The following is a 20,965-nucleotide window of genomic DNA, read 5'->3' on the forward strand; positions in this document are numbered from 1 at the left end:
CTTATAAAATAAATAAAGAAAAAAATAACAAAAGAAGACAAAAATTGAGCAGTGAGAAAAGAACAAAAAACTACATCAAATAGGAGAAGATAGTAATTGTAATAGACAAGAAAAACCCAATCAAGAGTTATGATGAAAACCCAACAAAAGTTTAGAGAAAAACCTATCATGACGAGGACATGACGATACTGTAAAATGAAAGGTATATTTATATTCAGTTAACTGACATAAATATAACTTCAATTCCATAACATGAATTGCTTTATATTTGGGCTTTTAAATCTCATATAGGTAAGGAACCCCAACAAAACTAAATATTTATATACTTCAACACTCATATCAATACACAAACTCTCAAGTCTTTTGCACACATATTTGCTCCTATTTAGAGAACACACAAATTTTCTAATAAGTGGATAATGGATTGGCTAATAATCATGGCAGGGAAATGATCTTGAAGATAAATGGTATGGTGACTTTTAGTAAAGGAATGTTATGGAAGATATATGATGTCTCCTCCACAGGAATGGTCTTTTGGTTTTTGTTTGATGCACTTATTGCCACTTATCATGATATTTGCCACCTTACATACTTATTACTACATGAATTTTCATGTGCTTTAAGATTTTTAATTTATTACTTATCTTTTAGTGATATAGATTCGATTTTTGTAATATTTTGATAGTAGAAATTATAATGCAGAAATAATTTAAAAATTGCATGTAAAATATCTTTTAAAAATTTAAGTTCAATTTATAAAGGCTTGGACAAAAGTAATCACCGCAAAAAAAAAAAAAAAAAAAACCTAGTTGCTTGGTAGAAATAAATTATTTTTTTGTTAGATAGTTAATATTTATAATTTCCTTTAATGATGTGAATTTAAGTAATGGATTTTATGCCTCTTCTTTTATTGTAAAAAGTTGGAAAATGGCAAATTACCAAATCAATCTCCAATTTAACACTGGGTACAGTTTGATTTTTAATGATTTCTCATTATTATTTAGTTATTCATTTTTTCTATTTATTTCAAACGTTAAATTTTTTTCTATTTATAAAAAAAAGTTGAAAGAGTTAGATTATCGTTTAAATATTTTAAAAAACTAACTTAAAAAGATAATTTTAACTTAAATTAATAAATCAATAACATAAAAAAAATATATAATATTATTATTAATTCATTAATTATTAATTAAATTTATTATTAAATTATTTTTTAAAAAATATTTAAATATGATATAACTATTTTAATTTTTTGTAATAAAAAATAAAACAAAATTAAACGTTTGGAATAGCATCAGATACCAAATTATAAAAAAAAATTAAGAATTAAATTATAATAAGTAACTAAATATTATAAATTAATTTAATAATTTATCTTTTTAAAAAAATTATTATGGATGTAAAGGGCATAAAATACCACAAATTAGAAAATCTATTATTCGGACTGGTCAATAAGAACATATGCCTATTTTTTTTTCTTTCAGGAAGGACATCCGCCTTTCAAATTCAATCCAATTGCGCTCTCAATTTTTTTTTTTAAAAAAAAAAAAGAAAAAGAAAAAGAATGATGAAACAAAAATAAAGAAGGAAAGAAGAACCTCATAAAACCCCTGGCTGCCACAACGAACAAAACCACCACCTCCATCTTTTTTCAACAGTTGGCCAGGAATGAAAGACCTCGTCATCATCCTCGGCTCTTCCATCGCCACTCCGCAACACCACCACCACCACACAACCAGGCCAAAAACTAAGCTTCCAGTTACTAAGCTATCTCCCTCCAAACCACCATTGCCATCCTCCTCTCCTCCCATTCCCGTCACCACTGTTCATTCTCATTCCCCCCTCTTCCACTCTGTACGACGGGAGACCTCCTCTCGTCTCGAGTACTACGCCGACCTCGCTTCCAATCTCGCCGAAGATGGCCGCCTTGAGGACTTCGCATTGATTGTGGAAACCCTTGTCGTTTCAGGTGTCAGTGCGTCGCGTTTTGCAGGATTGTTGAATGCTGGGTTCCTAGCAAAGGGGATTTCACGGAATCTTCGAGAAGGGAAGGTTAGTAGTGTTGCCGAGACTATGCGGAAAGTTGACCAGCTAGGGATTGCTCCTCTGAAAATGTTTGATGGGTCAGCTATGGAGCACATGAGAAAAGAGTTTCGTCGAATGGTCAATTGCGGTGAAGTGGAGGAAACTGTTCGTCTGATGGAGATTCTGGCGGGTAATCTTCTTAGAAGATAATTCATTTATATAATTTTAATTTAGCAACTGCGAATGGCAAGTGAAGTAATTATCCGTTTAAGAGGAGCTGTCCTTTATCTTGGATTCTGTTTGTCAAGTGAAAGATGACCAGAGATTATGTGGTATTCTTAACAGTTCTTTTTTGTTTCCCCTAATTGAGTGAGAGATGATTTCATGGTTCTTCAGGTTTCCAATTCAGAATCAAAGAACTAGTGGATCCTTACAACGTAGTAAAAATTTGTGTTGACAATTGCAATGTAGAGATGGCTATAAGGTATATATATGTTTCATTTCTTTCTAACAATTGTGTCTTTTTTTTCTTTCCGGTTCTTTAGAAGTTCTTTATAGTCGGTTTGCCCTACTGGGAAACGGTTCTGCAGATGAGTTCTAAATAGTCTATCTCTTATATCAGTGATATGTTACATTATTGAACTTATTTTTCATCTCCATTCTTGTCATTTTCCACCCGATTCTTTGTTCTATCAATCATCATAAGAATGAGTTCAAGGGGAAATGCTAATTCTCTAACCATGTTGCAGGTACGCATGTCTTCTGCCACATGCACATATATTATTCTGCCGGATTATACACGAATTTGGAAAGAAAAGTGATCTGGTCTCCGCTTTGACAGCCTTTGAAGCATCCAAACAGAACTTGGATGGCCCTAACATGTACATATACCGCACAACAATTGATGCTTGTGGTCTCTGTGGTGACTATATGAAATCTAGGTACATATATGAGGTATTTGCCTTGTCTACTTCCCAAAATTTTTCAATTATTCATGATCTTATACTCTTTCATGGGAAAATCTTAATTAGTGAGATTGGCTTGTAATATTGCAAAGATGTAAATTTCTTTTGACCAATCAAATTCAGATTTCAAAGTTCTGGATGGTTTAGTAGGCCTATACGGAAACACTGGTGTATTTATAATTTTCTTTGGCTAGCTAGTAGTGTGTTTATGATTCTTAATAAAAAGATTACTGTATAGTCCTTAGAAAAATTTCTCATGGACATGAGCACTTGCAGACATATATGACTTGCAGCATGAGTTTTAAACTGTTAATTACGTTATCAAGCATAAAAAAACATGCACATGTATGAACTTGCTTTGTTTGAGATGTGACTTGCTTTTGCCTTTACCACTGAATTTTGTTGCAGGACTTGCTCAAACAGAATGTTGCACCAAACGTTTACGTTTTCAACTGTCTGATGAATGCCAATGCCCATGATTTGGGATATACATTAAATGTATACAAGAATATGCAAGTAATTTCTCTCTCAGTTTTTGCTTTATTGTATGTGAATTCTGTTGTTTATTTATTCACTTGATTTCATATTAATGTTAAATGATAACCATTATTGGCAACTTTAGCTCCTCTCATAAAATGTATTTTACAGTGCACTTACTTTTTATTATTGTGAGAGTGACACTGAATTCTAAAGTTTCCTTGCTGTTTGTTTGATAAAAGGTACGCAGTATTGTTACTTGTGGATTCTATATGAAAAATTTGTAATTGAATTTTCTGTTTACTGAATTTTTATTTATGACACTTTATTTATAATAGCTGGATATATAGAGGAGAAGATTAAAAAGAGTTGTAGTAAGAACCTAAATACAAATCAGTTTTACGAAAGGAAAAAAAAAACTTTCAGTTATAGAAGTCGAACTAAGATTCTACTTTAGAAGGAGATTTCTATGAAAATACCAATGTGTATAGGAATTAGAATCCTACAAGAAGTTTGATTCCTACACTTCCCCTCAAACTATGTTGAAGATGTCGAGCAAATTAGGCTTGAAACTCAATTCTTTGAAAGTCTTCTTAGGTAATGCTTTTGTGAAAATATCTGCGTTTTGATGGTAAGATTGAATATGCCATAATGATAGTGCTCTTGACCCTATTATCTCCTTAGTAAAGTGTCTATCAATCTCTACATGTTTAGTTTGATTATGATGAATAGGGTTCTTTGCATGTGAATTGATTGTCACATAACATTTCATAAGCTTCATAGAGGGAATTCGTAATTCACCCAATACTCTTTATAGATACATTGGTTACAAGGAGTCCTTATCTAATAAAGGACTCACGGGATCCATCTTTCAAGAATCCTAATTGGCTTATCTCTTCCTAAATCTCATATTGAATGAGTGTTTGCATCCAGTTCAACAAGTAGAGACTCAAAAGGGAAAGTTCTCCTCAAGGCCACTTGTCTCCTAGATTTTTTCCTAAATTTTCTCCTAGATTTTCTCATAGATTTTCTCATTGATTTTCTCGTCATGATCAATTGTCCTTGATTTTCTCGAAGGAAAGGAGTTCTTGTCTATCTCAAATTGGTTCTAATGTAAGTCATCTTCAACACTAAAAATCAGTAAAATAATGCATTCCAAATCCAAGAAGAATTCTCAAGATTAAGCCGACTACAATTCAAGAGCGAAGAGCTCTACTTCAACTTTAATTATGAGTCTTTAATTTATTTTTGTTATTAGAGTCCTAAATAAAGTTTAAAGATAAGTATTCTTAGAATTTAGTTTTTGATTTCTACTCAAATTAGTAAAGTGCATGGCTATATAAAGGTTTCATTAATTTAGTTGTAATCACTCAATTCAGATCAATAAAATATAAGCTTTTGTTTGATAGCTTTTGGCTATTGCGAGTGCTCTTTGAGAGGAATTTTCAACTATTTTTTTGAGTGGACAATTGGTTCTATTTATCAAGATAATCTCGTAGTATTTTATTAATTATTGTTTTTTTTCTCATTATCTTAGTTTTCAATTACATGTTGATTGTAGGTTAAGTAGGGAGAGTTTACTTAGAAATTTAAATTTTGCTTGCTAAATTGTATGTGTGAGTTTTGGATTCCATTCCTTAGTCATGGGTTTTGCATAACTATTTTAGGAGATCCAACACATATTTTCACTGAGAAATTAAGATTCTTTTTTTTCACCTAGCAATTTCCATTTTCAAGAAGCATTTGAGATTTCTTAGGTCTTTGATTTCAAATTCTTTAATCAAGACATTTTTTTTTATTTGAGTATTTCCTTTACGCCATCCCCTATAATTATTATTATCATCTACATATATGATGACGATTGCCCTTTTTGCTAAAGGATCATGGTTGACAAGTATTGCATGATCTGGTTGACATTGATTATATTTAAATATCTTGATTACTTAGTACATTTGTCGAAGCATGATCTTGAAGATTGTTTGAGTCTATAAAGAGTTATTCCGACCAATGTTGCCAACAAATTAGAGGTCATACCATGCAATTTCCTTTGGGGTGATGGTGACAACAACAACAGAAAAGTCATCTAGTGGATTGGAAAGAAATCAAGAAACCATTCAAAGAAGGTGGATTAGGTCTGAGATCAATTGACAACTGAATAAAGCTCTACTTGGAAAATAGATATGGAGATTCTGGAATGATAACAACAGCATTTGGAAATCAATCATTATGAGTAAATGGTTCAAGGAGACTGTAATGATAACTCTAAAATAAAAAACAGTACTTATGGTTCTACTCTATGAAGGGGTATTTGAAATGTAAACAACTTTATTATTCATAATTCTAGGTGGAGCATCGACAACGACACCAAAATTCATTTCTGAAAAGATTTTTGGCATGACAGAGAAGCATTTCAATCAAAAGTTTCAATGATTTATGTGATTGTTAGATATAAAGACATGTTAGTAAAAAATGTTGTCGAACTGAACCAATAGCAAGTGATAATGTCTAAAAACTTGCAAGATTGGAAAATTGAGGAATATGAACATCTGCTCCAAACTCTATCTCACATCCACCTAATTGACAACAATGACAAGCTCATATGACAACACACCAAATCTGGTAATTTCTCAATTAAGTCCCTGTATAAGACTTTGGTCGGCAATATTCCACAAGAACAGACGAAATTTTCAGTTAATATTATTTAAAAATCGGGTGTCACTCTAGAAATTTCCTTTTTTACATGGGAAGCAATAAAAGACTGCATTTTTACACTAGATAATTTAATGAAAAGAGACTTTACAATTATCAATAGATGTTTTCTCTGTAAAAACAGCACTAAAACGTATAATCACCTACTCTTGGGATGTCCAGTCTCTCATAGCCTTTGATCTACTATTTTTGGCCTCATGAGGTTATGTTGGGTCAAACATAAATCAATTTTGGATGAGCTGCTTGCATGGGAAGGATTGAACTGTCACAAGAAAACTTTTATGCTCGTCCCTCTTACTATATTTTGGATCATTTGGAAGGAAAGAAACAATCGTGCTTCGAAGGAAAAGAAGTCAACTTCAGAATCATCACTTACAACTAGTTCTGTTACTTCGGGTCCACTATTTTAGAATATAACACCGAATGCTTTGATGATCTCGGCTCTATAGTTGATTGTTTAATTGATTTGTAAATTTTTTGCAAATGGGTGATGCCTCTTTGGCAGCTTTACTGCAATACAAATTCATACTTTTATTTAAAAATAAAATAAAGAGATTTTTGACTTTGTAAATCTTTTTGTTTTTGACTTAACTTTCAAAGGCAGGTGGTATCTTTATATAGACTTTTTTCTCTAGTTCTCCATTAAGAAAAATATTTTTCACGTCTAGTTAGAATATTGACCTATCTAGATTGGCAAGTAAATACATTAGTAGTCGAACTGTGTTAAGCTTTACTATTAATGCAAATGTCTCCTAATAATCTTCATAGATTGAGTAAAGCCTTTGGTTACTAGTTGAGTTTTGAATTTGTTGATGCTATCATCAGCATCATACTTGATTTTAAACACCCATTTACAACAATTGGGTGTTTCCCAGGTAGTAATTATGCTATTTCCTAGATCTTGTTCTTTTCTAAGGTTTGGACTTTTCCATGAGTGCAGTTTTTCATTTGAGTACTTTTAATGCATCATATATCGTCATTGATATCTGTATTTGACCAATATTGCTTACAAATGTTTGATGAGTTGATGATAGAACTTTGTATGAAACAAAATTGTGAATTGAGTGATCAATGCATGCTCTTTTTATTTTCTTAGAGCAATAGGTTTATTATCATACAAATTATTAAGGGAAAAATTTGAACTTAGATTATCTGAAGTACTTAATAATGTTAGATTTGGATGTGGATTGGATCCATGACTCTGATAAGGTGGTTGTGACTCTTTCACTTCTTGATTCTTGTTCTTTCTAGTGGAGACTCGAAGTTCAAGTTTTTCAGTGTGGTGGGTAGTTTAGGTTCTTGTGTCTTATCTTGATTTATATGTTCTGGAGACCTAATAGGTTTCGTTGGAGGAGAATGAAGGTATTTAAGAGCCCCAAAATTGAAATTCTTGTGTATTCTTCTCCCTCTAAATTGCAATTTTGTAGTATAGTTGGTTTTAATGAAATGTGATATCCATGGAATTATAGAACTTCTAGATGATTGGTAAAAAACACTCATATCCCTTTTGGTTTGAGGAATACCTAATAAAGATACATTTTATTGATTTTGGAGTAGTTTGCTTCTGTGATGGTTATATATGTGATAAAGGCTGAACAATCAAAAATTTTGATAGATAAGATAAATAGAAGTCGAGTGATAGAAAGTATTGAAGCATAACTTGGTAGAGCGTTTGAAACTTAATGATCCAAGAAGACATTCTATTAATAAAGTAAGTTGCAGTTAGAATAATTTCTCCCAGAAAAATTTTGAAATTTGAGTTGTAAACGTGAGGGATTTGGCAACTTCTAAGAGATGTCTATTCTCTGTTTTGGCTATCTCATTTGTTGAGAGGGTATCTACACATAAACTTTGATGAACAATTCTCTCCCTCTTAGAACACATATCCAACACTTGGTCGATGTATTCTTTTCCATTTTCAGTTCTTCAACACTTATATTTTTGTTTGGAATTGAGTTTGAACCATGTTGAATTTTTTTGAATATCTGGCCAACTTCTAATTTTGTTTTATGAAGAATAACTATATTGTTCTTGTATGATAATCTAGAAAAGATATAAACCATCAAGTATCGATAGTATTATTGATTTTAGATGGTTCCCATATGTCTTTATGTATCATAGCAAATTATTTAGAGGCTTTATACGACAACTTAAGATATGTAGAACGAATATGTTTTGACAATTGACATACTTCCTAATGAAATTTTTTTGAATTTTTAGTTTTGAATAAAGAAGAAAACAAGCTTTGAAGGTATATAAACTTTGAGCATTCTAATCAATAATACCATAACATAATTGTACTAAAATTGTGTATAAGTAAGTTGGACTGTCTTGAGACTCAAGATATATTACATTATGGAATTGTTTTTTGAAAGATCCATTGTCCTTGAAGAGAAAGAGTCTGGAGTACACCTTAAGTTTACCAATCGTCCTCCTTGAATCCAAATCTTGAAATTCACATAAGTTTGAGTAGCAATACAGTTATAATCTTGCGTTGCCGATAACAAATTGCAATTCAAATTAGATACGTAAAGTACTCCCTCTAAGACTAACTACTTTGAGATAAGGATGTCACCTATTCCAACCACGCTTGATCGAGATCTATCTGCTATTTTTATTGTAAGATTCTCATTACATGGATTATATTTTTGGAATAATGTTTTATTTTCTGACATGTTGTAAATGTCCCTGAGTCAATAATTCAAGTATTTTGACTTACTAAAATAGCAATAAGAACTCTAAAGAATTACTTTTTAAGGCTATTGTCCCAAATCTTATGTTATTATTGAGGGACTTTTGATATAGATACTTTTTTGGAGGGCTTCTGTATGCTCTTTGTTGAATAGACATGATTTCTTAGTACAGATAGGTTCATCAATAGGGACATAATTTTCCTTACTTTCTTTGTATGTAGTTGATCTTATGGTCTTCAAATGATCTGGTTTTCATGAATTTTTCAGCAACTGTCTTGAATATGACTTAATTTTTTGCAATGATTACACCCGAAGGCCTTTATTTTCTTTATCAGTTGTCTGAGTTGCGATGAGGGCTCCGGTCAACTAAAGTAGAGTTTTGCTCAGTAGTAGGCTTGTGAATCCATCTCCCAACATCACCTTTTCTTTTGCTTTCTTTTTTGCTTTTTTTTTTCCTTTCTTTAGAAAGTATCTCACTAGTAACAGGTAATAGTTTCATTTCAAGTATTCTTATCTAGATTTCATCTAGATTTTTATTCAAGTACATGAGAATTTGAAAATTCTTTTTATTTCCAAAGTTTCTTTGTACCATTTTGTTTTTTTTTTGGAGAGCTCTAGACAAGTTTCTCAAACACATCGAGCCGTTGCAGTGACAGTTGAGCATACCGTAGTACTGTGTTACGAATAGATTTCCTTGTTGCGGGTTGTGAAGGTAGATTCAATGGAAAAAAAAAATTAATGTTTTTTCTTTATCGAGTAGAATTTCTTGCTTGCTTCCCAAATTTTGTGTGACATCCCGTACAAAAAAAATTCTTACCGATATCATTTTTTATAGAGTTAATTAGTCACGACATGACCAAATTATTCTCGGTCTTCCAAGTTCAAGACTTTGCATTTTTGGTACTCGGTTGGGTGATTTCTCCGTTAAGGTATTATTCTCTCCCTCTTCCGTAGATAAATATCTTGACCGATTGAGACAGTTGAATGTAGTTGCTTCTGTTTAACTTGTGGCTGGTGATCAAATTTTGATTGATTTCCAATTCAGGTTGTTTGATGGAAATAATTCCATCAGATCAAGATGTGACTTTAGAGAGGTAATTGATTTTTGCTGTGACCATTCTGTATTTGGTCATCGGCAAGAGAGAGAAAAAAAAAATTCTTATAGGGTTTAAAGATTTTGTTCTAATATTATGAAAATTTAAATTTTCTGTTTACTGAAGTTTTATTCATGATACTTAATTTATAAAAACTGGATCAATATATATATATATATAGGAGAAAATTAGATAGAGTTTTAGAAGGAAATTAAATATAAATCAGTTTTATTAAGAGAAAATAATTTTTGTTATAGAAGTCAATTATGATTCTGCTTTATAAGAATATTTCTCTTAAGATACCAATTTGTATAAGGAGTGGAATTCTATAAAAAGTCATGTTCCTAAACTATTGATGATTAAACACTTCTGTTCATGTTTTCTTTTCTTATTGTTTGCTTGATGATTAAACAAGCATCCTATAGTTCTATCAAGTATTTCCAATGAAACATCTCGTGGACGGATAAACTCAAACTAAATAGGACTTTTCTTCAATCATATTCCAACAAACTATTTTTAACATGTTCCCTTGAATTTCCTTCGGTACTTGTACAAAAAAATTGTTGGAGACATATATATATATATTTGCATCCTTATCAGCTATAAAATATTAAAACTTACATGTTATGAGTCTTCAGGATCTTGGCGTTGCATCAGACATGACCTCTTATAATATTCTTTTGAAGGCATGTCGCCATGCTGGAAGGGTTGATCTGGCCCAGGATATTTATAAGGAAGCAAAACGATTGCAATCTGCAGGAGGGCCAAAGTTGGATGTGTTTACATACTGCACGATAATAAAGGTATAGTTATGTGAAATCAGTTTATTTGCTCATTTAATAATTGCTAGTCTAATCTCCTCTATAGCCGGGTGGAATGGGGAAACCTTTGATCTCTCTCTATCATATCTCGTTATTCCCATAACTGAGGCCTCAAATTTCCAGGTTTTTTCAGATGCTAGATTGTGGCAAATGGCATTGAAAATTAAAGAGGATATGCAAGAAGCTGGTTTGACTCCCAATACCATTACATGGTCATCATTGATAAGTGCCTGTGCCAATGCAGGCCTTGTGGAGCAGGCAACTAAACTATTTGAAGAGATGCTCCAGGCTGGATGTGAACCTAATTCACAATGTTGTAACATCCTACTGCATGCTTGTGTTGAGGCTTGCCAGTATGACAGGGCTTTTCGTCTTTTCCTTGCTTGGAAGGGAGATACTGTCCAGGAGACTTTATGTCAAGATTACAAGAGTAGCAAAGATACCATTTTAAGTTCAGTGCAAAATACAACAAATAATCTTGCTACTAAGCTGAATTATACCTCTGATTCACCATTCTTAAGTTTTTCAAAGAAGTTTTCTTTTATGCCTACAACTACCACATATAATATTTTGCTCAAGGCCTGTGGTACTGATTTCTATCGAGCAAAGGCTTTGATGGATGAGATGAAGACCATGGGCATTTCCCCTAATCACATAAGCTGGTCAATTTTGATTGATATATGCGGAGGTTCGGGCAATGTAGAGGGTGCCATCCAGGTAAGATACAGTTATATCTATTTTCTCTTTTATTGATAATTGTAATTTGAACACTTGCACTGACAATTGGGTTGAGCTATACACTCCACCTGAAGTTACCCCGGCAATTGCCGGGTTGGCCGCTCAAGATATACTTGACTTTCACTTTTCATATGTTCCATCCTATTATTCAAATATCTTAGCCATTTCTCAATAATTACTCGAACTGACAGTCCAATCAGGGCTTGGTCAGGGCATTTTTCTAACTGATCTCATTTCTTTGATAGCATGGTTGTATCAGTAGACATATATCCCAGTCTGGCAAGCATTGAAGGATAGATCCACCTATTGCCTTTTGTGCCCCCAATGCTTATAGCAAGTGCTAGAACATAATCAAATTTACAGTTGAAGTGTCAGAGAATTTAAAAGAAAGAAGCATCGGCATAAATAGAAGTATTTAGTTAAAGCATAGCGCATATTATGTATATGATAATCTGTGGGTCTGGTAAGCAAGGTCAGAAGGATCCCGAACCAGACTGTGGTGGAAGGTTATGATTTCTTGAAATGATTTTCTGAAATCACTCCTCCCTACTTCAGAATTCCTAAAAAGATCTAATACCTTGTTCTGAAACAAGTTGTAGTTTTTCCTAATAGTTGATAACAGCATTAGTCCAATTGGAATCCAAGCGGTTTGTGTTGTTTTATTTGTTTATTTTAGCTGTTTTTAGATTTTTAGATTTGATTGATAAATATCTTCCATAAGGAATCAACGATTAAAGTTTTCTGATAGCCATTTTTTTCTTTCAGTGCAGACATTGAAAACAATGCAATTGGCTGGAACCAAACCTGACGTTGTTACATATACAACAGCCATCAAGGTTTAAAACTTTCTCGCCATTTGGATGTTCTAAGTGGCTCCATTCCCTGTCAAACTATTTTTTGCTAATCACCTTGAGATGTTGACATATTGCCCTTTCTCTATTAGGTTTGTGTTAAAAGCAAAAATTTGAAGTTAGCCTTTTCATTATTCGAGGAAATGAAAAGTTATCAGATACAACCAAATCTGGTAAGTGCTTAGGGTTGATAAATTCTTCCCAGCCATTGCAGTGGGCCCGAAGTGTAGTTTCTTTGAGAAAATTATCTGAAGAATAATTCTCCCCTACTCCAACACCTTCTCTTGTTCGGATAGGCTATTGAGACATGAGATTAGTTTTCAGTTTCTTTTTTACAAAATTAGTTAGAGTATAATATGGACATGTACTAGTCAAATAGAAATAATAACAATTTTCTAGAGGTCACTAGAATTTATATTTTGTGACTTTTAAAATTGTCATATTTTTATGTTTGATGATCTATATCTTGTTTTTAACTTCCAACCACCACACATGTTTATTTGCTAGTATAAGGACAAAAAATTTAATTTATTTTCATAACCAAATGAAGGTTACAAAGATATTTTTGCATGCTTAAAATTTCTTCCCCCCAATCCCCACTCCTTCCCCCCCCCCGCGGAAAAAAAAGGAGTAGCGCTGGGACAATAGATTTTTATTTGTTTTGTGGGATATATTCCTGCTAGTATGATTAAACAATAAAAAGCAATATTTTCATATGGTTCATCTTATATTCTGGGCATATTCTGTCCAGAATTACTGTGGACAGGGAAAATGTCATGTTCAACCCAATTTAACATACATTGATCCTTTTTAATTTTTCATCCAGGTGACCTATAACACACTTTTAAGAGCCCGTAGCAGGTATGGTTCCTTACACGAAATACAACGGTGCTTGGCAGTATATCAGGAACTGCGGAAAGCTGGGTAAGTTCAACAAATGCGAAGAGTCTAATTGCAGTTCTCATGTCTTTATATGCCTAAAAAATGTCACACTGCCTTAAGCTGGATCCTTCACTATAGTACTGATGGTTCTGCAATATCAGTTATTTTTGCAAGTAGGGTTTAATTGTAACTGGAATAATTCCATAGATATTGCTTCATCTTATTCAGACGCATCTTCAAAGCAACAGTTCACTTTTTCTCTGTTGTTGCAAAGGTGCTACAAGAAATACTCCATGGCTTTATCCACCAAATGAAATCTCATACCATATGCTATTTGATATAGAGAGACCTCAAAAGATTTGAGAGACATGTGGTGAGATAAAAAAAAGTAGCTTTGAATTCTACAATAAGTCGTTTAGACTCTCAAAATAAGATATTCAGATTCTAAAATATGTAGAGATGATTTTACAAAACAGATTTCATTATAACAAAACCTGACCCTCTGAAAAAATAAATAGATCCTATTCCCATCCAACAAATAAAATCCCACTCTTGAAACAAATTGCCAGTTCTCTCATTAATGTTGTTGAGTTTAACATTTGTAAGTTATTTATAGAGATACAACACATATCACCTGCATAAATATCAATATTTTACAAGTCTTCCATGGGTTCTTTCTTAATTTATTTGCTACTGTATAGGCCAATGCATAAATGGTATGCTGTACACAGAGATGTATAGTTCCTCACAGTACTGGGAGATCTCCATAAGCAATGCATATTAGATTTAGTAGGATATTTTCCTTCATTAACTTGCAAGGATGTACATTGCAGGTACAAACCTAATCATTATTATCTCAAAGAACTTATTGAGGAGTTGTGTGAAGGAGTAGTACAAGACAATATTCAGAATCAAGACAAGATAAAATCCTGCAAAGAAACTGAACTGTGGAGACCTCAGAGCCTACTTCTTGAAAAAGTTGCAGCACACTTGCAGAAGAGTACAGCTGAAAGCCTAGCAATTGACCTTCAGGGACTTACCAAGGTATTATTAGTATCAGCTAATGTGATGGGAATTCGTTGCATTATTAGTATCAGTTAATGAGATGGGAAGGCATCAATTACCCAGTTACTTTCAATATTTGGTACTAAGCAAGTGTTAAAATTTCGTACGCAAGTCCTATTCTGGAATATAGATAGTATTACACACTTCGATACTCAATCTCATTAAAGTTCTCCGATGCATTGACAGGTTGAGGCTCGGATAGTTGTTCTTGCAGTTTTGCGAATGGTCAAAGAGAACTATGCCCAAGGTAAAGTATTCATTTCTTAAAAAGAAAAAGAATGTATCATAAAGAAATTCCTACTTAGTCAAAGAAAATTTTTTCATGCTACAAAACTAGGTTGATATTTAGACTGATTGAACAAGAACTGAATCTCAAGTCTTGATGTGAAGAGAAAAGCCAAGTACCTGGGGAATTTCTAGTATTTGACTGTTAAATTCTGGTTGTAGGGAATAACATAAATGACGACATGCTAATCCTACTAGGAATCAGTAAGAGAGATAGCAACCCAGCCAACCATGTAGCTGATGTGAAAGATACAGTAATTAAACTGCTGCATGATCAACTGGGCCTCGAGGTTTTTCTGGACAAAACGTTAAGAAAGAACAGGTTACCAGTTGCGTCGGTATCCTCTACCAGGAGACCTGCAATTGTACAAAGGTTAAAGGTGACAAAGAAATCATTGCATTTTTGGCTGCAAAGAAGAGAGTTTTAGAAGGTAAATATGTTATATATACCTGTACCTATATTGTAAAAAGTTACTTATTTTGATTTGTTGCAGCTATACAGAATAAATTGTAATCTCTAGCAAGTTTTATTGTGAAGTACAGAAAAATTGTAACAATGCTACAAAGTTGTTCGCTACAGTTACACTGGAATTGCAAAATGTAAAAAGTTACTTGAAGAAATTCAAGCATTTTTATCATTAAGAAGAATAACAGAAGATTACTCACTTTGTAGCATCACCTGACAATTCCCTCTGCTATGATACACAGAGAAGAAAAAGAAAGGACCCACTTACAAATACACGTCCCCGGCGGAGGCATGGGATCATACTCTCACAACCAATCTTGCTGCTGCAGCTTCAAGGGCAAATAAACCTCAGACAAGTACTGAAACCCAAATGAGCTCAACGCCTGAATTTCAGCCTTCTTCTTTGTCTTAACCATCAAATTAAGCTCCTCAACCCAGCCCGGGTTCTTCTTCACAAAGTCTTCCTCTAATAGATCCTTTCCAGTCTTAATATCCTGGTCGGTCATTGGCAACCTACATTGCTCGGGTATCTTATACTTATCCAAGTCACTTGGCCTGATTCCTAGCCACTTGATATCCGGGGTCGTCAAATTTGCACTATCATAAGACATATTCTTAGATCCACAACCGTATACTGACAGAATCTTCAACCCATATGGGTCACTGTCCACCAATGCCAGCACCGGCAACTTCAATTCCATCTTCATCTTCCTTAAGAACAGCCTGGTTGCTACATCCGGCTGTCCCTTGGCAGTCACAATGATACATGGAAACCGGTTGTAGAATCTATCCTCTGCTAATCTAATATACGCAGCATCCTTCTCAACCAGAAGTATGAACATGGCATCACTCTGCATATCCCCAACTCTATTAATATTGGGTGGGATGGCTTTTCCCCCTATGCCCATCTTAGTGCAGTCAATCATATCCCCATTATCGCTGAAAATGAGCCTACCAACGACGACCCCTTTCTCTGCCGCGATGACGTTGAGACTGGATCTGGTGCATCCCAGCATACAAGAGACGTCGTCGAGAACGGCGTCGGATTGAGTCTGGTCCTGGAAGAGCTTGACGTCAGTGTAGAAGAGGTCTCTCTTGGTTACATGGATGCTCTTGAGACAAAGCTGGTGGACGAGGGAGAGGATCCTGGCGGTGATCGTAGACTTACGGACGGAGGAGATGTGGGCGAAGGGACGAAGAGTAGATTTGTCTTTTAGCACGATGCGGTCGAGCTCGGGGACGTAAAGCTGGTTGGAGGAGGCGCGTGAGGGGACATTGAAGGAGAATCCATTGCCGGAGAGAATGGAGTGGGTGAGTTGGAGAATCAGTGATTCAATGGCCAATTGGACGGAGCCCAGGGAAAGGTCTCTGACCTCGCGGCAGGAAGTCATGAGCGATAGATCCGCCAGAGTTGGGGTTTTGGAGGATGAAGCAGAAGAATAGGCGGCAGCAGCGGCGAAGGAAGATTTGAGGGATTCCATTATAACCGAATCGGGCTTCAGGCGATTCTTGAAGGGTAGTTCAGACTCATCATCTGCTCCAGCACGGTGGCGTTTCTTCTTGTCCGCCATTGATGACTGATTAGGGAATGTAGATCTCAAATGAATGGCGGGAAATATAGTGCCGCCTTACCATAACCACGAGGTCAGATGGTGGAAGGACCAGAACGGCGTCGTTTCCTTTGCTAGAGAGATGAAGAGTATTTTCTAGTAAAGTGAGATATTTTTTGTACATTTATCCAGCTAAATAACCCAACTTTTGAAGTTGAGGCAAGACCGTAAATTGGTTACAATCATAAAACTAGCGCACATGCCTTAACAGTTCTGTAAATGAAAATTAAGAAAAAGGAAGAAGATAGAAAGAGAGCAAAATTTATATACTCATTTATCTGGTTGGCACTGAAACAACCCGATTCTCTTTCATTGATTGATAGAAAGAGTAACCAAAAAAGAAACTTTCCTCAACATCAACTATGAACTATGCTTTATACTGGGGGGGACAAATTTTGTTCTAAGTTACTCGTTTCCCTTCATCGGGATTGGAACTAGAAAATAATTGGACCAACAAACATCCATCTATTGAAAACTATTGAAGTGACTAAACCTTAATCAAAGGGCGTTGAGAATAAAAATATTGTTGATGTTTCTTTTTTTATTTTTATCTTATATTACAATACATTTAATGTTGAGAAAAGATCTTTTACAAAAAGGTTGGCTAGAAATTTTTTGTAAAAACATTATTCCCGGCCTGGTCGTAATGATATCAACTTTTTTCCATATATTATTCTCGCTATGCACAGGACGGAGGAGCTGCATGAGATGAAAATCTCATTTTTCGGCAACAATTATATATTTGCATTTATCAGCCACCTATATGCCGTAATCAATACTTAAGACCACAATTTAACTGTCTATAATGAAAAGGAGAATGTATGATATGATGATATATTTCCCGCTATCTATTCTGCAGCTACTTTCACGTGCTGTAACCCAGTTGTGGGTCATCATGACAAAATCCTGAATTTATAGCTTCTGCATTATACTGCTGAGAATACTTGAAGTTAGCTAGCAGAAGTAGGACCCAAATTTTTTACTTCATGACCAGCAACATGCTTTTAAGATACCTTCGATATCTGGGTCATCTCCTGCTTCTTTGTCCTGAATATTTAACAAATTTAAACCTGGGTGGCATTTCAGACTCACTAAAAGAACATGAGTGAGGATTAAGGAGGGAAAAATCACCTTGTGAATATATGATATGTTGTTCTTACCAGGCCCTGCCACTAGAATTCCACCCTGCTGCCTGTGGAAGAACCAAGAAAATCGCTCTCAAAATTTTAAGCAGATCAAAAATATTTTTGTTTAGATTCTAGTTTGAAAAGAAGAAAGCATTTTTTAGATACAACTTTCTGTTCATTTTCCTTCCTATACACTTGCTTACATATATGAATTTAGATCAGAATGCTAAGGTGGAGACTCGACAAGCATCAATCAATCTTAAGTTGCTGCATAATTCAAGGGTCAATTTTATCTGCTTAATTAGTTTCTGATATGCTGATAAAACATCGATAAACCAGCCAAAAGGCTACCAATTTCAGCTTTCGCATTTCATTTTCTAAATTTGTATATGCGTTCATATATAAAACATGTCTGGTTGTTGAAAATGAAAATAGAAATTAAAAAATAAAAGGGATAATATTGCGTGAGGAAAACAGTTTTTTACTCTTCTAAAATTCATCTCATATTTTTACTATCAATTTTGGAAGTTTGTTTTGATTTTCGACAATTACACATATTGTATGTATAAACATATATAAATTAGAAAATGAAAAGCTAGAATTTCACGTAGTAAATAAAGCTTAGATTCTTCAAATAAGTAGTCAAAGATGTGTTAGAAATTAAGTGCATATATTTACCCAAAAATGGTTCACTTTATACGTACCAGCCACCTCTGGTGACAGTGTCCCTTTCAAACGAAAGCTTCCAGTCCTGTCGGTATCCTTCCATGTACAGTTGTATTATTTTGAGACCTGCCTAACATGTTAATTGCAACAACTGAAATCAGAAAGTTGATATACCATTAATAAGTGATAAGATCCGATGTATATCTCAAAACCAAAAAACTCGTCACACGGATGCAAAACATAAGGCCTTCAATGTACTTTGGGTGTAAATGTGGTTGAAGCCCCGGAAACAAATTTTAATGCCTCATATGATGAGTGGCTAGGATCTGCATAGACTTCTGTATAAAATAAAAATCATTTGTCAGAGCAGAAATGTGAATAAACAATCAACAAGACATCTGCATTGAACTAGCAAAGGAAGTTTTTCTTTATTATTCAATCTCTATCCTTTGGAAAATTCGTTGTGAACAGACTGCCTTATTTTTTTGAAAAAATAACCAATATGCTGATACAGTATGGAAAATTTTAACTATCCAGGCTCTATTTGACTTCTCCATGTAGCTTCTGTTTAATTATGCAAGAATAAAATACCAATTTCAGTTGTAAAAAGCTGCTTAAAATTAGGTCCAAACAAAAAGTAGTCTAGGCTGTTATATAATACAGGAATATTGGTAACGTACTACTCAAAAGTTCCTAAGACGCATACCTCCTTTGAACTTTGTCTGCTCAGCAAAGGTCTTTGCCTGTATCAGAGTTGCACCTGATGGTTATAAGTTTATCATTGTATGACTAGACTTCGAAGAACTTATATGGTAGAAAATTATCGACCTTTCCCATTTCTTTCTCCCCCTTACTACCAGATTGAAAAAGAGCTTTTTTTTTTTTTTTAGAAAGAAAACATGCTTGCTCGAATGCCAAAAAGAAAAAACATCTTACATCAGAACATATATAAACTTTCAACTACGCTAAAGGATTCGACAAAATATATCAATCCCACCTGCTCAATGCTACCAGGTCCAATCAAAACAAGAGTCACCCCTGATGCATCCATCACATCCTGTACTCAGCATGCTATACACTATGTTAACAAAGCAATAGTTTTTTTTTTTCACAAACAACAAAATAATAGGTAAACAATAGGAATTAACCTTCGTAATTTATCATGACTCATTTTTCAACTAATACAAGCCCATTACAAGAAATAATACTAGAATTTACTCATGGATACTTTTCTTCATTTCACCAAGCTAAAAGTCTCTTCGCCATTTTATATTCAATAGCCTAAGCTACTCAGCCAAGAACTGATGATTACCTTCCTGGAGGCAAGATAATCAGCTCGCTTGCGGCAAAACACGCATCTGAAACCAAATACACGAGATGACAAAAGTTGGGATCAAATTTTCTAAATTAGCTGAACTACAAAACTGAAATATATGTTAATAGATGAGTGCGAGTGATAACCCAAAATGACGAGCAAATGCGACAACTACTTTCCGGTCCTTCCACAGATTAGAGATCGGAATTCCATTGCCGTTCAAATCAAATACTTTCACCGTATCCAGCAAACTAGTAGTGTCTTCGCCCAGAACAGGCGATTCAGTTCCTGTTCATTTAGCGGTACTCAATGCTAAAATACGAAAGATAATAATACTAATAATAATAATAATAATAACGAACAAAGAACGGACACGAACTTGCCTGGAGATCCAGAGACGGTAGAGGCCACGACTCGGACTCGCCGGAGAGAAAATGTTATTCTTCTCTCATGGAATTTGAGATGGCGATTCGGTGAAGGATTGAAAAGTACACGGGTGAAACATTTATTGGTTGATTGAGAAGCTAGAGGAGAGAACGTTGCGCTGAGAGAGATCGCCATGACTGTTACCACAAGCTTGGGGCTGAAGGCTGAAGCAAAGTGAAAATCCAAATAAAATTTCTAGAAGTGGAAAATGTGGAAAATCTTAGCGATACGTGGCAGACGGATGTCGCACTGAAACCGGCGCTAAAAATGTGCCATGTCAGCAAAAATGGAAATCAGTGCTTCTTCATCTCAAGTCAAACTAGCGTTAAAAGGGGCACATGCATTAAACTTAGTTTGCGCCTCTCCCTTTCCGGCTGTGGAGGACTCTTTTGCCTCTCCAATGGCACCCATACAACGCTTAGCAAAACATTTATCATGGTCTTTTACATGGACATACATGTATTTTATAGTTGTCACGCTAGAGGCCAGTCCTAAAATTGGTATTTTATTGTATAAACTAATGATAGAATATCCAAAAGAGAGGTTGGGCTCTTCACGAGTGGGTAAGGGCATCTACGCAAGCCAACTCTCCAATGTTATCAGCATCTTTCGTATCATCATCTTCCATACCATAAAGAGCTTCAAATGGAGCCATATCGATCTTGGAGGCGTAGCTATTGTTATAAGTAAATTCGCAAAGGCGTAGGTGCTGATCCCAACTACCACCAGAGTTTAGTACACAAGTGCGCA

The 20,965-nt window shown here is 34.5% G+C and overlaps 3 protein-coding genes across 6 annotated transcripts; 1 reads left to right on the forward strand and 2 right to left on the reverse strand.

Annotated features, from left to right (window-relative positions):
- Positions 1 to 1,589: 1,589 nt before the first annotated feature.
- On the forward strand, positions 1,590 to 15,270 carry LOC110815795 (Tetratricopeptide repeat (TPR)-like superfamily protein). 2 transcript variants are annotated; one of them, XM_088210174.1, is made up of 12 exons: positions 1,590 to 2,215; positions 2,422 to 2,509; positions 2,775 to 2,979; positions 3,399 to 3,506; positions 10,602 to 10,766; positions 10,908 to 11,501; positions 12,293 to 12,358; positions 12,466 to 12,546; positions 13,200 to 13,297; positions 14,089 to 14,299; positions 14,507 to 14,567; positions 14,768 to 15,270. In XM_088210174.1, the coding sequence occupies exons 1-12, from the start codon at positions 1,669 to 1,671 to the stop codon at positions 15,031 to 15,033; spliced, it is 2,490 nt and encodes an 829-aa protein (XP_088066300.1). In that variant the 5' UTR covers positions 1,590 to 1,668; the 3' UTR covers positions 15,034 to 15,270. The 2 variants fall into 2 exon arrangements, with proteins under 2 accessions (XP_088066300.1, XP_088066301.1); XM_088210175.1 differs by having other exon boundaries at positions 10,650 to 10,766; positions 14,768 to 15,036.
- RHL2 (Spo11/DNA topoisomerase VI, subunit A protein) lies at positions 14,675 to 17,056 on the reverse strand. The gene is made up of 2 exons (XM_022043728.2): positions 15,272 to 17,056; positions 14,675 to 14,962 (listed from the first exon to the last, which is right to left on the reverse strand). Exon 1 carries the CDS (start codon positions 16,640 to 16,642, stop codon positions 15,377 to 15,379), a length of 1,266 nt encoding a protein of 421 aa, XP_021899420.1. The 5' UTR covers positions 16,643 to 17,056; the 3' UTR covers positions 14,675 to 14,962; positions 15,272 to 15,376.
- A 272-nt stretch (positions 17,057 to 17,328) lies between these two features.
- Positions 17,329 to 20,452, reverse strand: LOC110815790 (Thioredoxin superfamily protein). 3 transcript variants are annotated; one of them, XM_022043730.2, is made up of 10 exons: positions 20,173 to 20,452; positions 19,936 to 20,077; positions 19,787 to 19,832; positions 19,472 to 19,531; positions 19,181 to 19,217; positions 18,733 to 18,812; positions 18,513 to 18,604; positions 17,813 to 17,873; positions 17,695 to 17,728; positions 17,329 to 17,612 (listed from the first exon to the last, which is right to left on the reverse strand). In XM_022043730.2, exons 1-10 carry the CDS (start codon positions 20,348 to 20,350, stop codon positions 17,608 to 17,610), a joined length of 735 nt encoding a protein of 244 aa, XP_021899422.1. In that variant the 5' UTR covers positions 20,351 to 20,452; the 3' UTR covers positions 17,329 to 17,607. The 3 variants fall into 3 exon arrangements, with proteins under 3 accessions (XP_021899422.1, XP_021899421.1, XP_021899423.1); XM_022043729.2 differs by having other exon boundaries at positions 17,329 to 17,728; positions 20,173 to 20,433; XM_022043731.2 differs by lacking the exon at positions 19,472 to 19,531 and having other exon boundaries at positions 17,329 to 17,728; positions 20,173 to 20,436.
- Between the last annotated feature and the right edge of the window lie 513 nt (positions 20,453 to 20,965).

The sequence above is a fragment of the Carica papaya genome, chromosome 8 (genome assembly GCF_054855325.1).
Source record: "Carica papaya isolate Zhongbai chromosome 8, ASM5485532v1, whole genome shotgun sequence".
NCBI classification, from domain to species: domain Eukaryota; kingdom Viridiplantae; phylum Streptophyta; class Magnoliopsida; order Brassicales; family Caricaceae; genus Carica; species Carica papaya.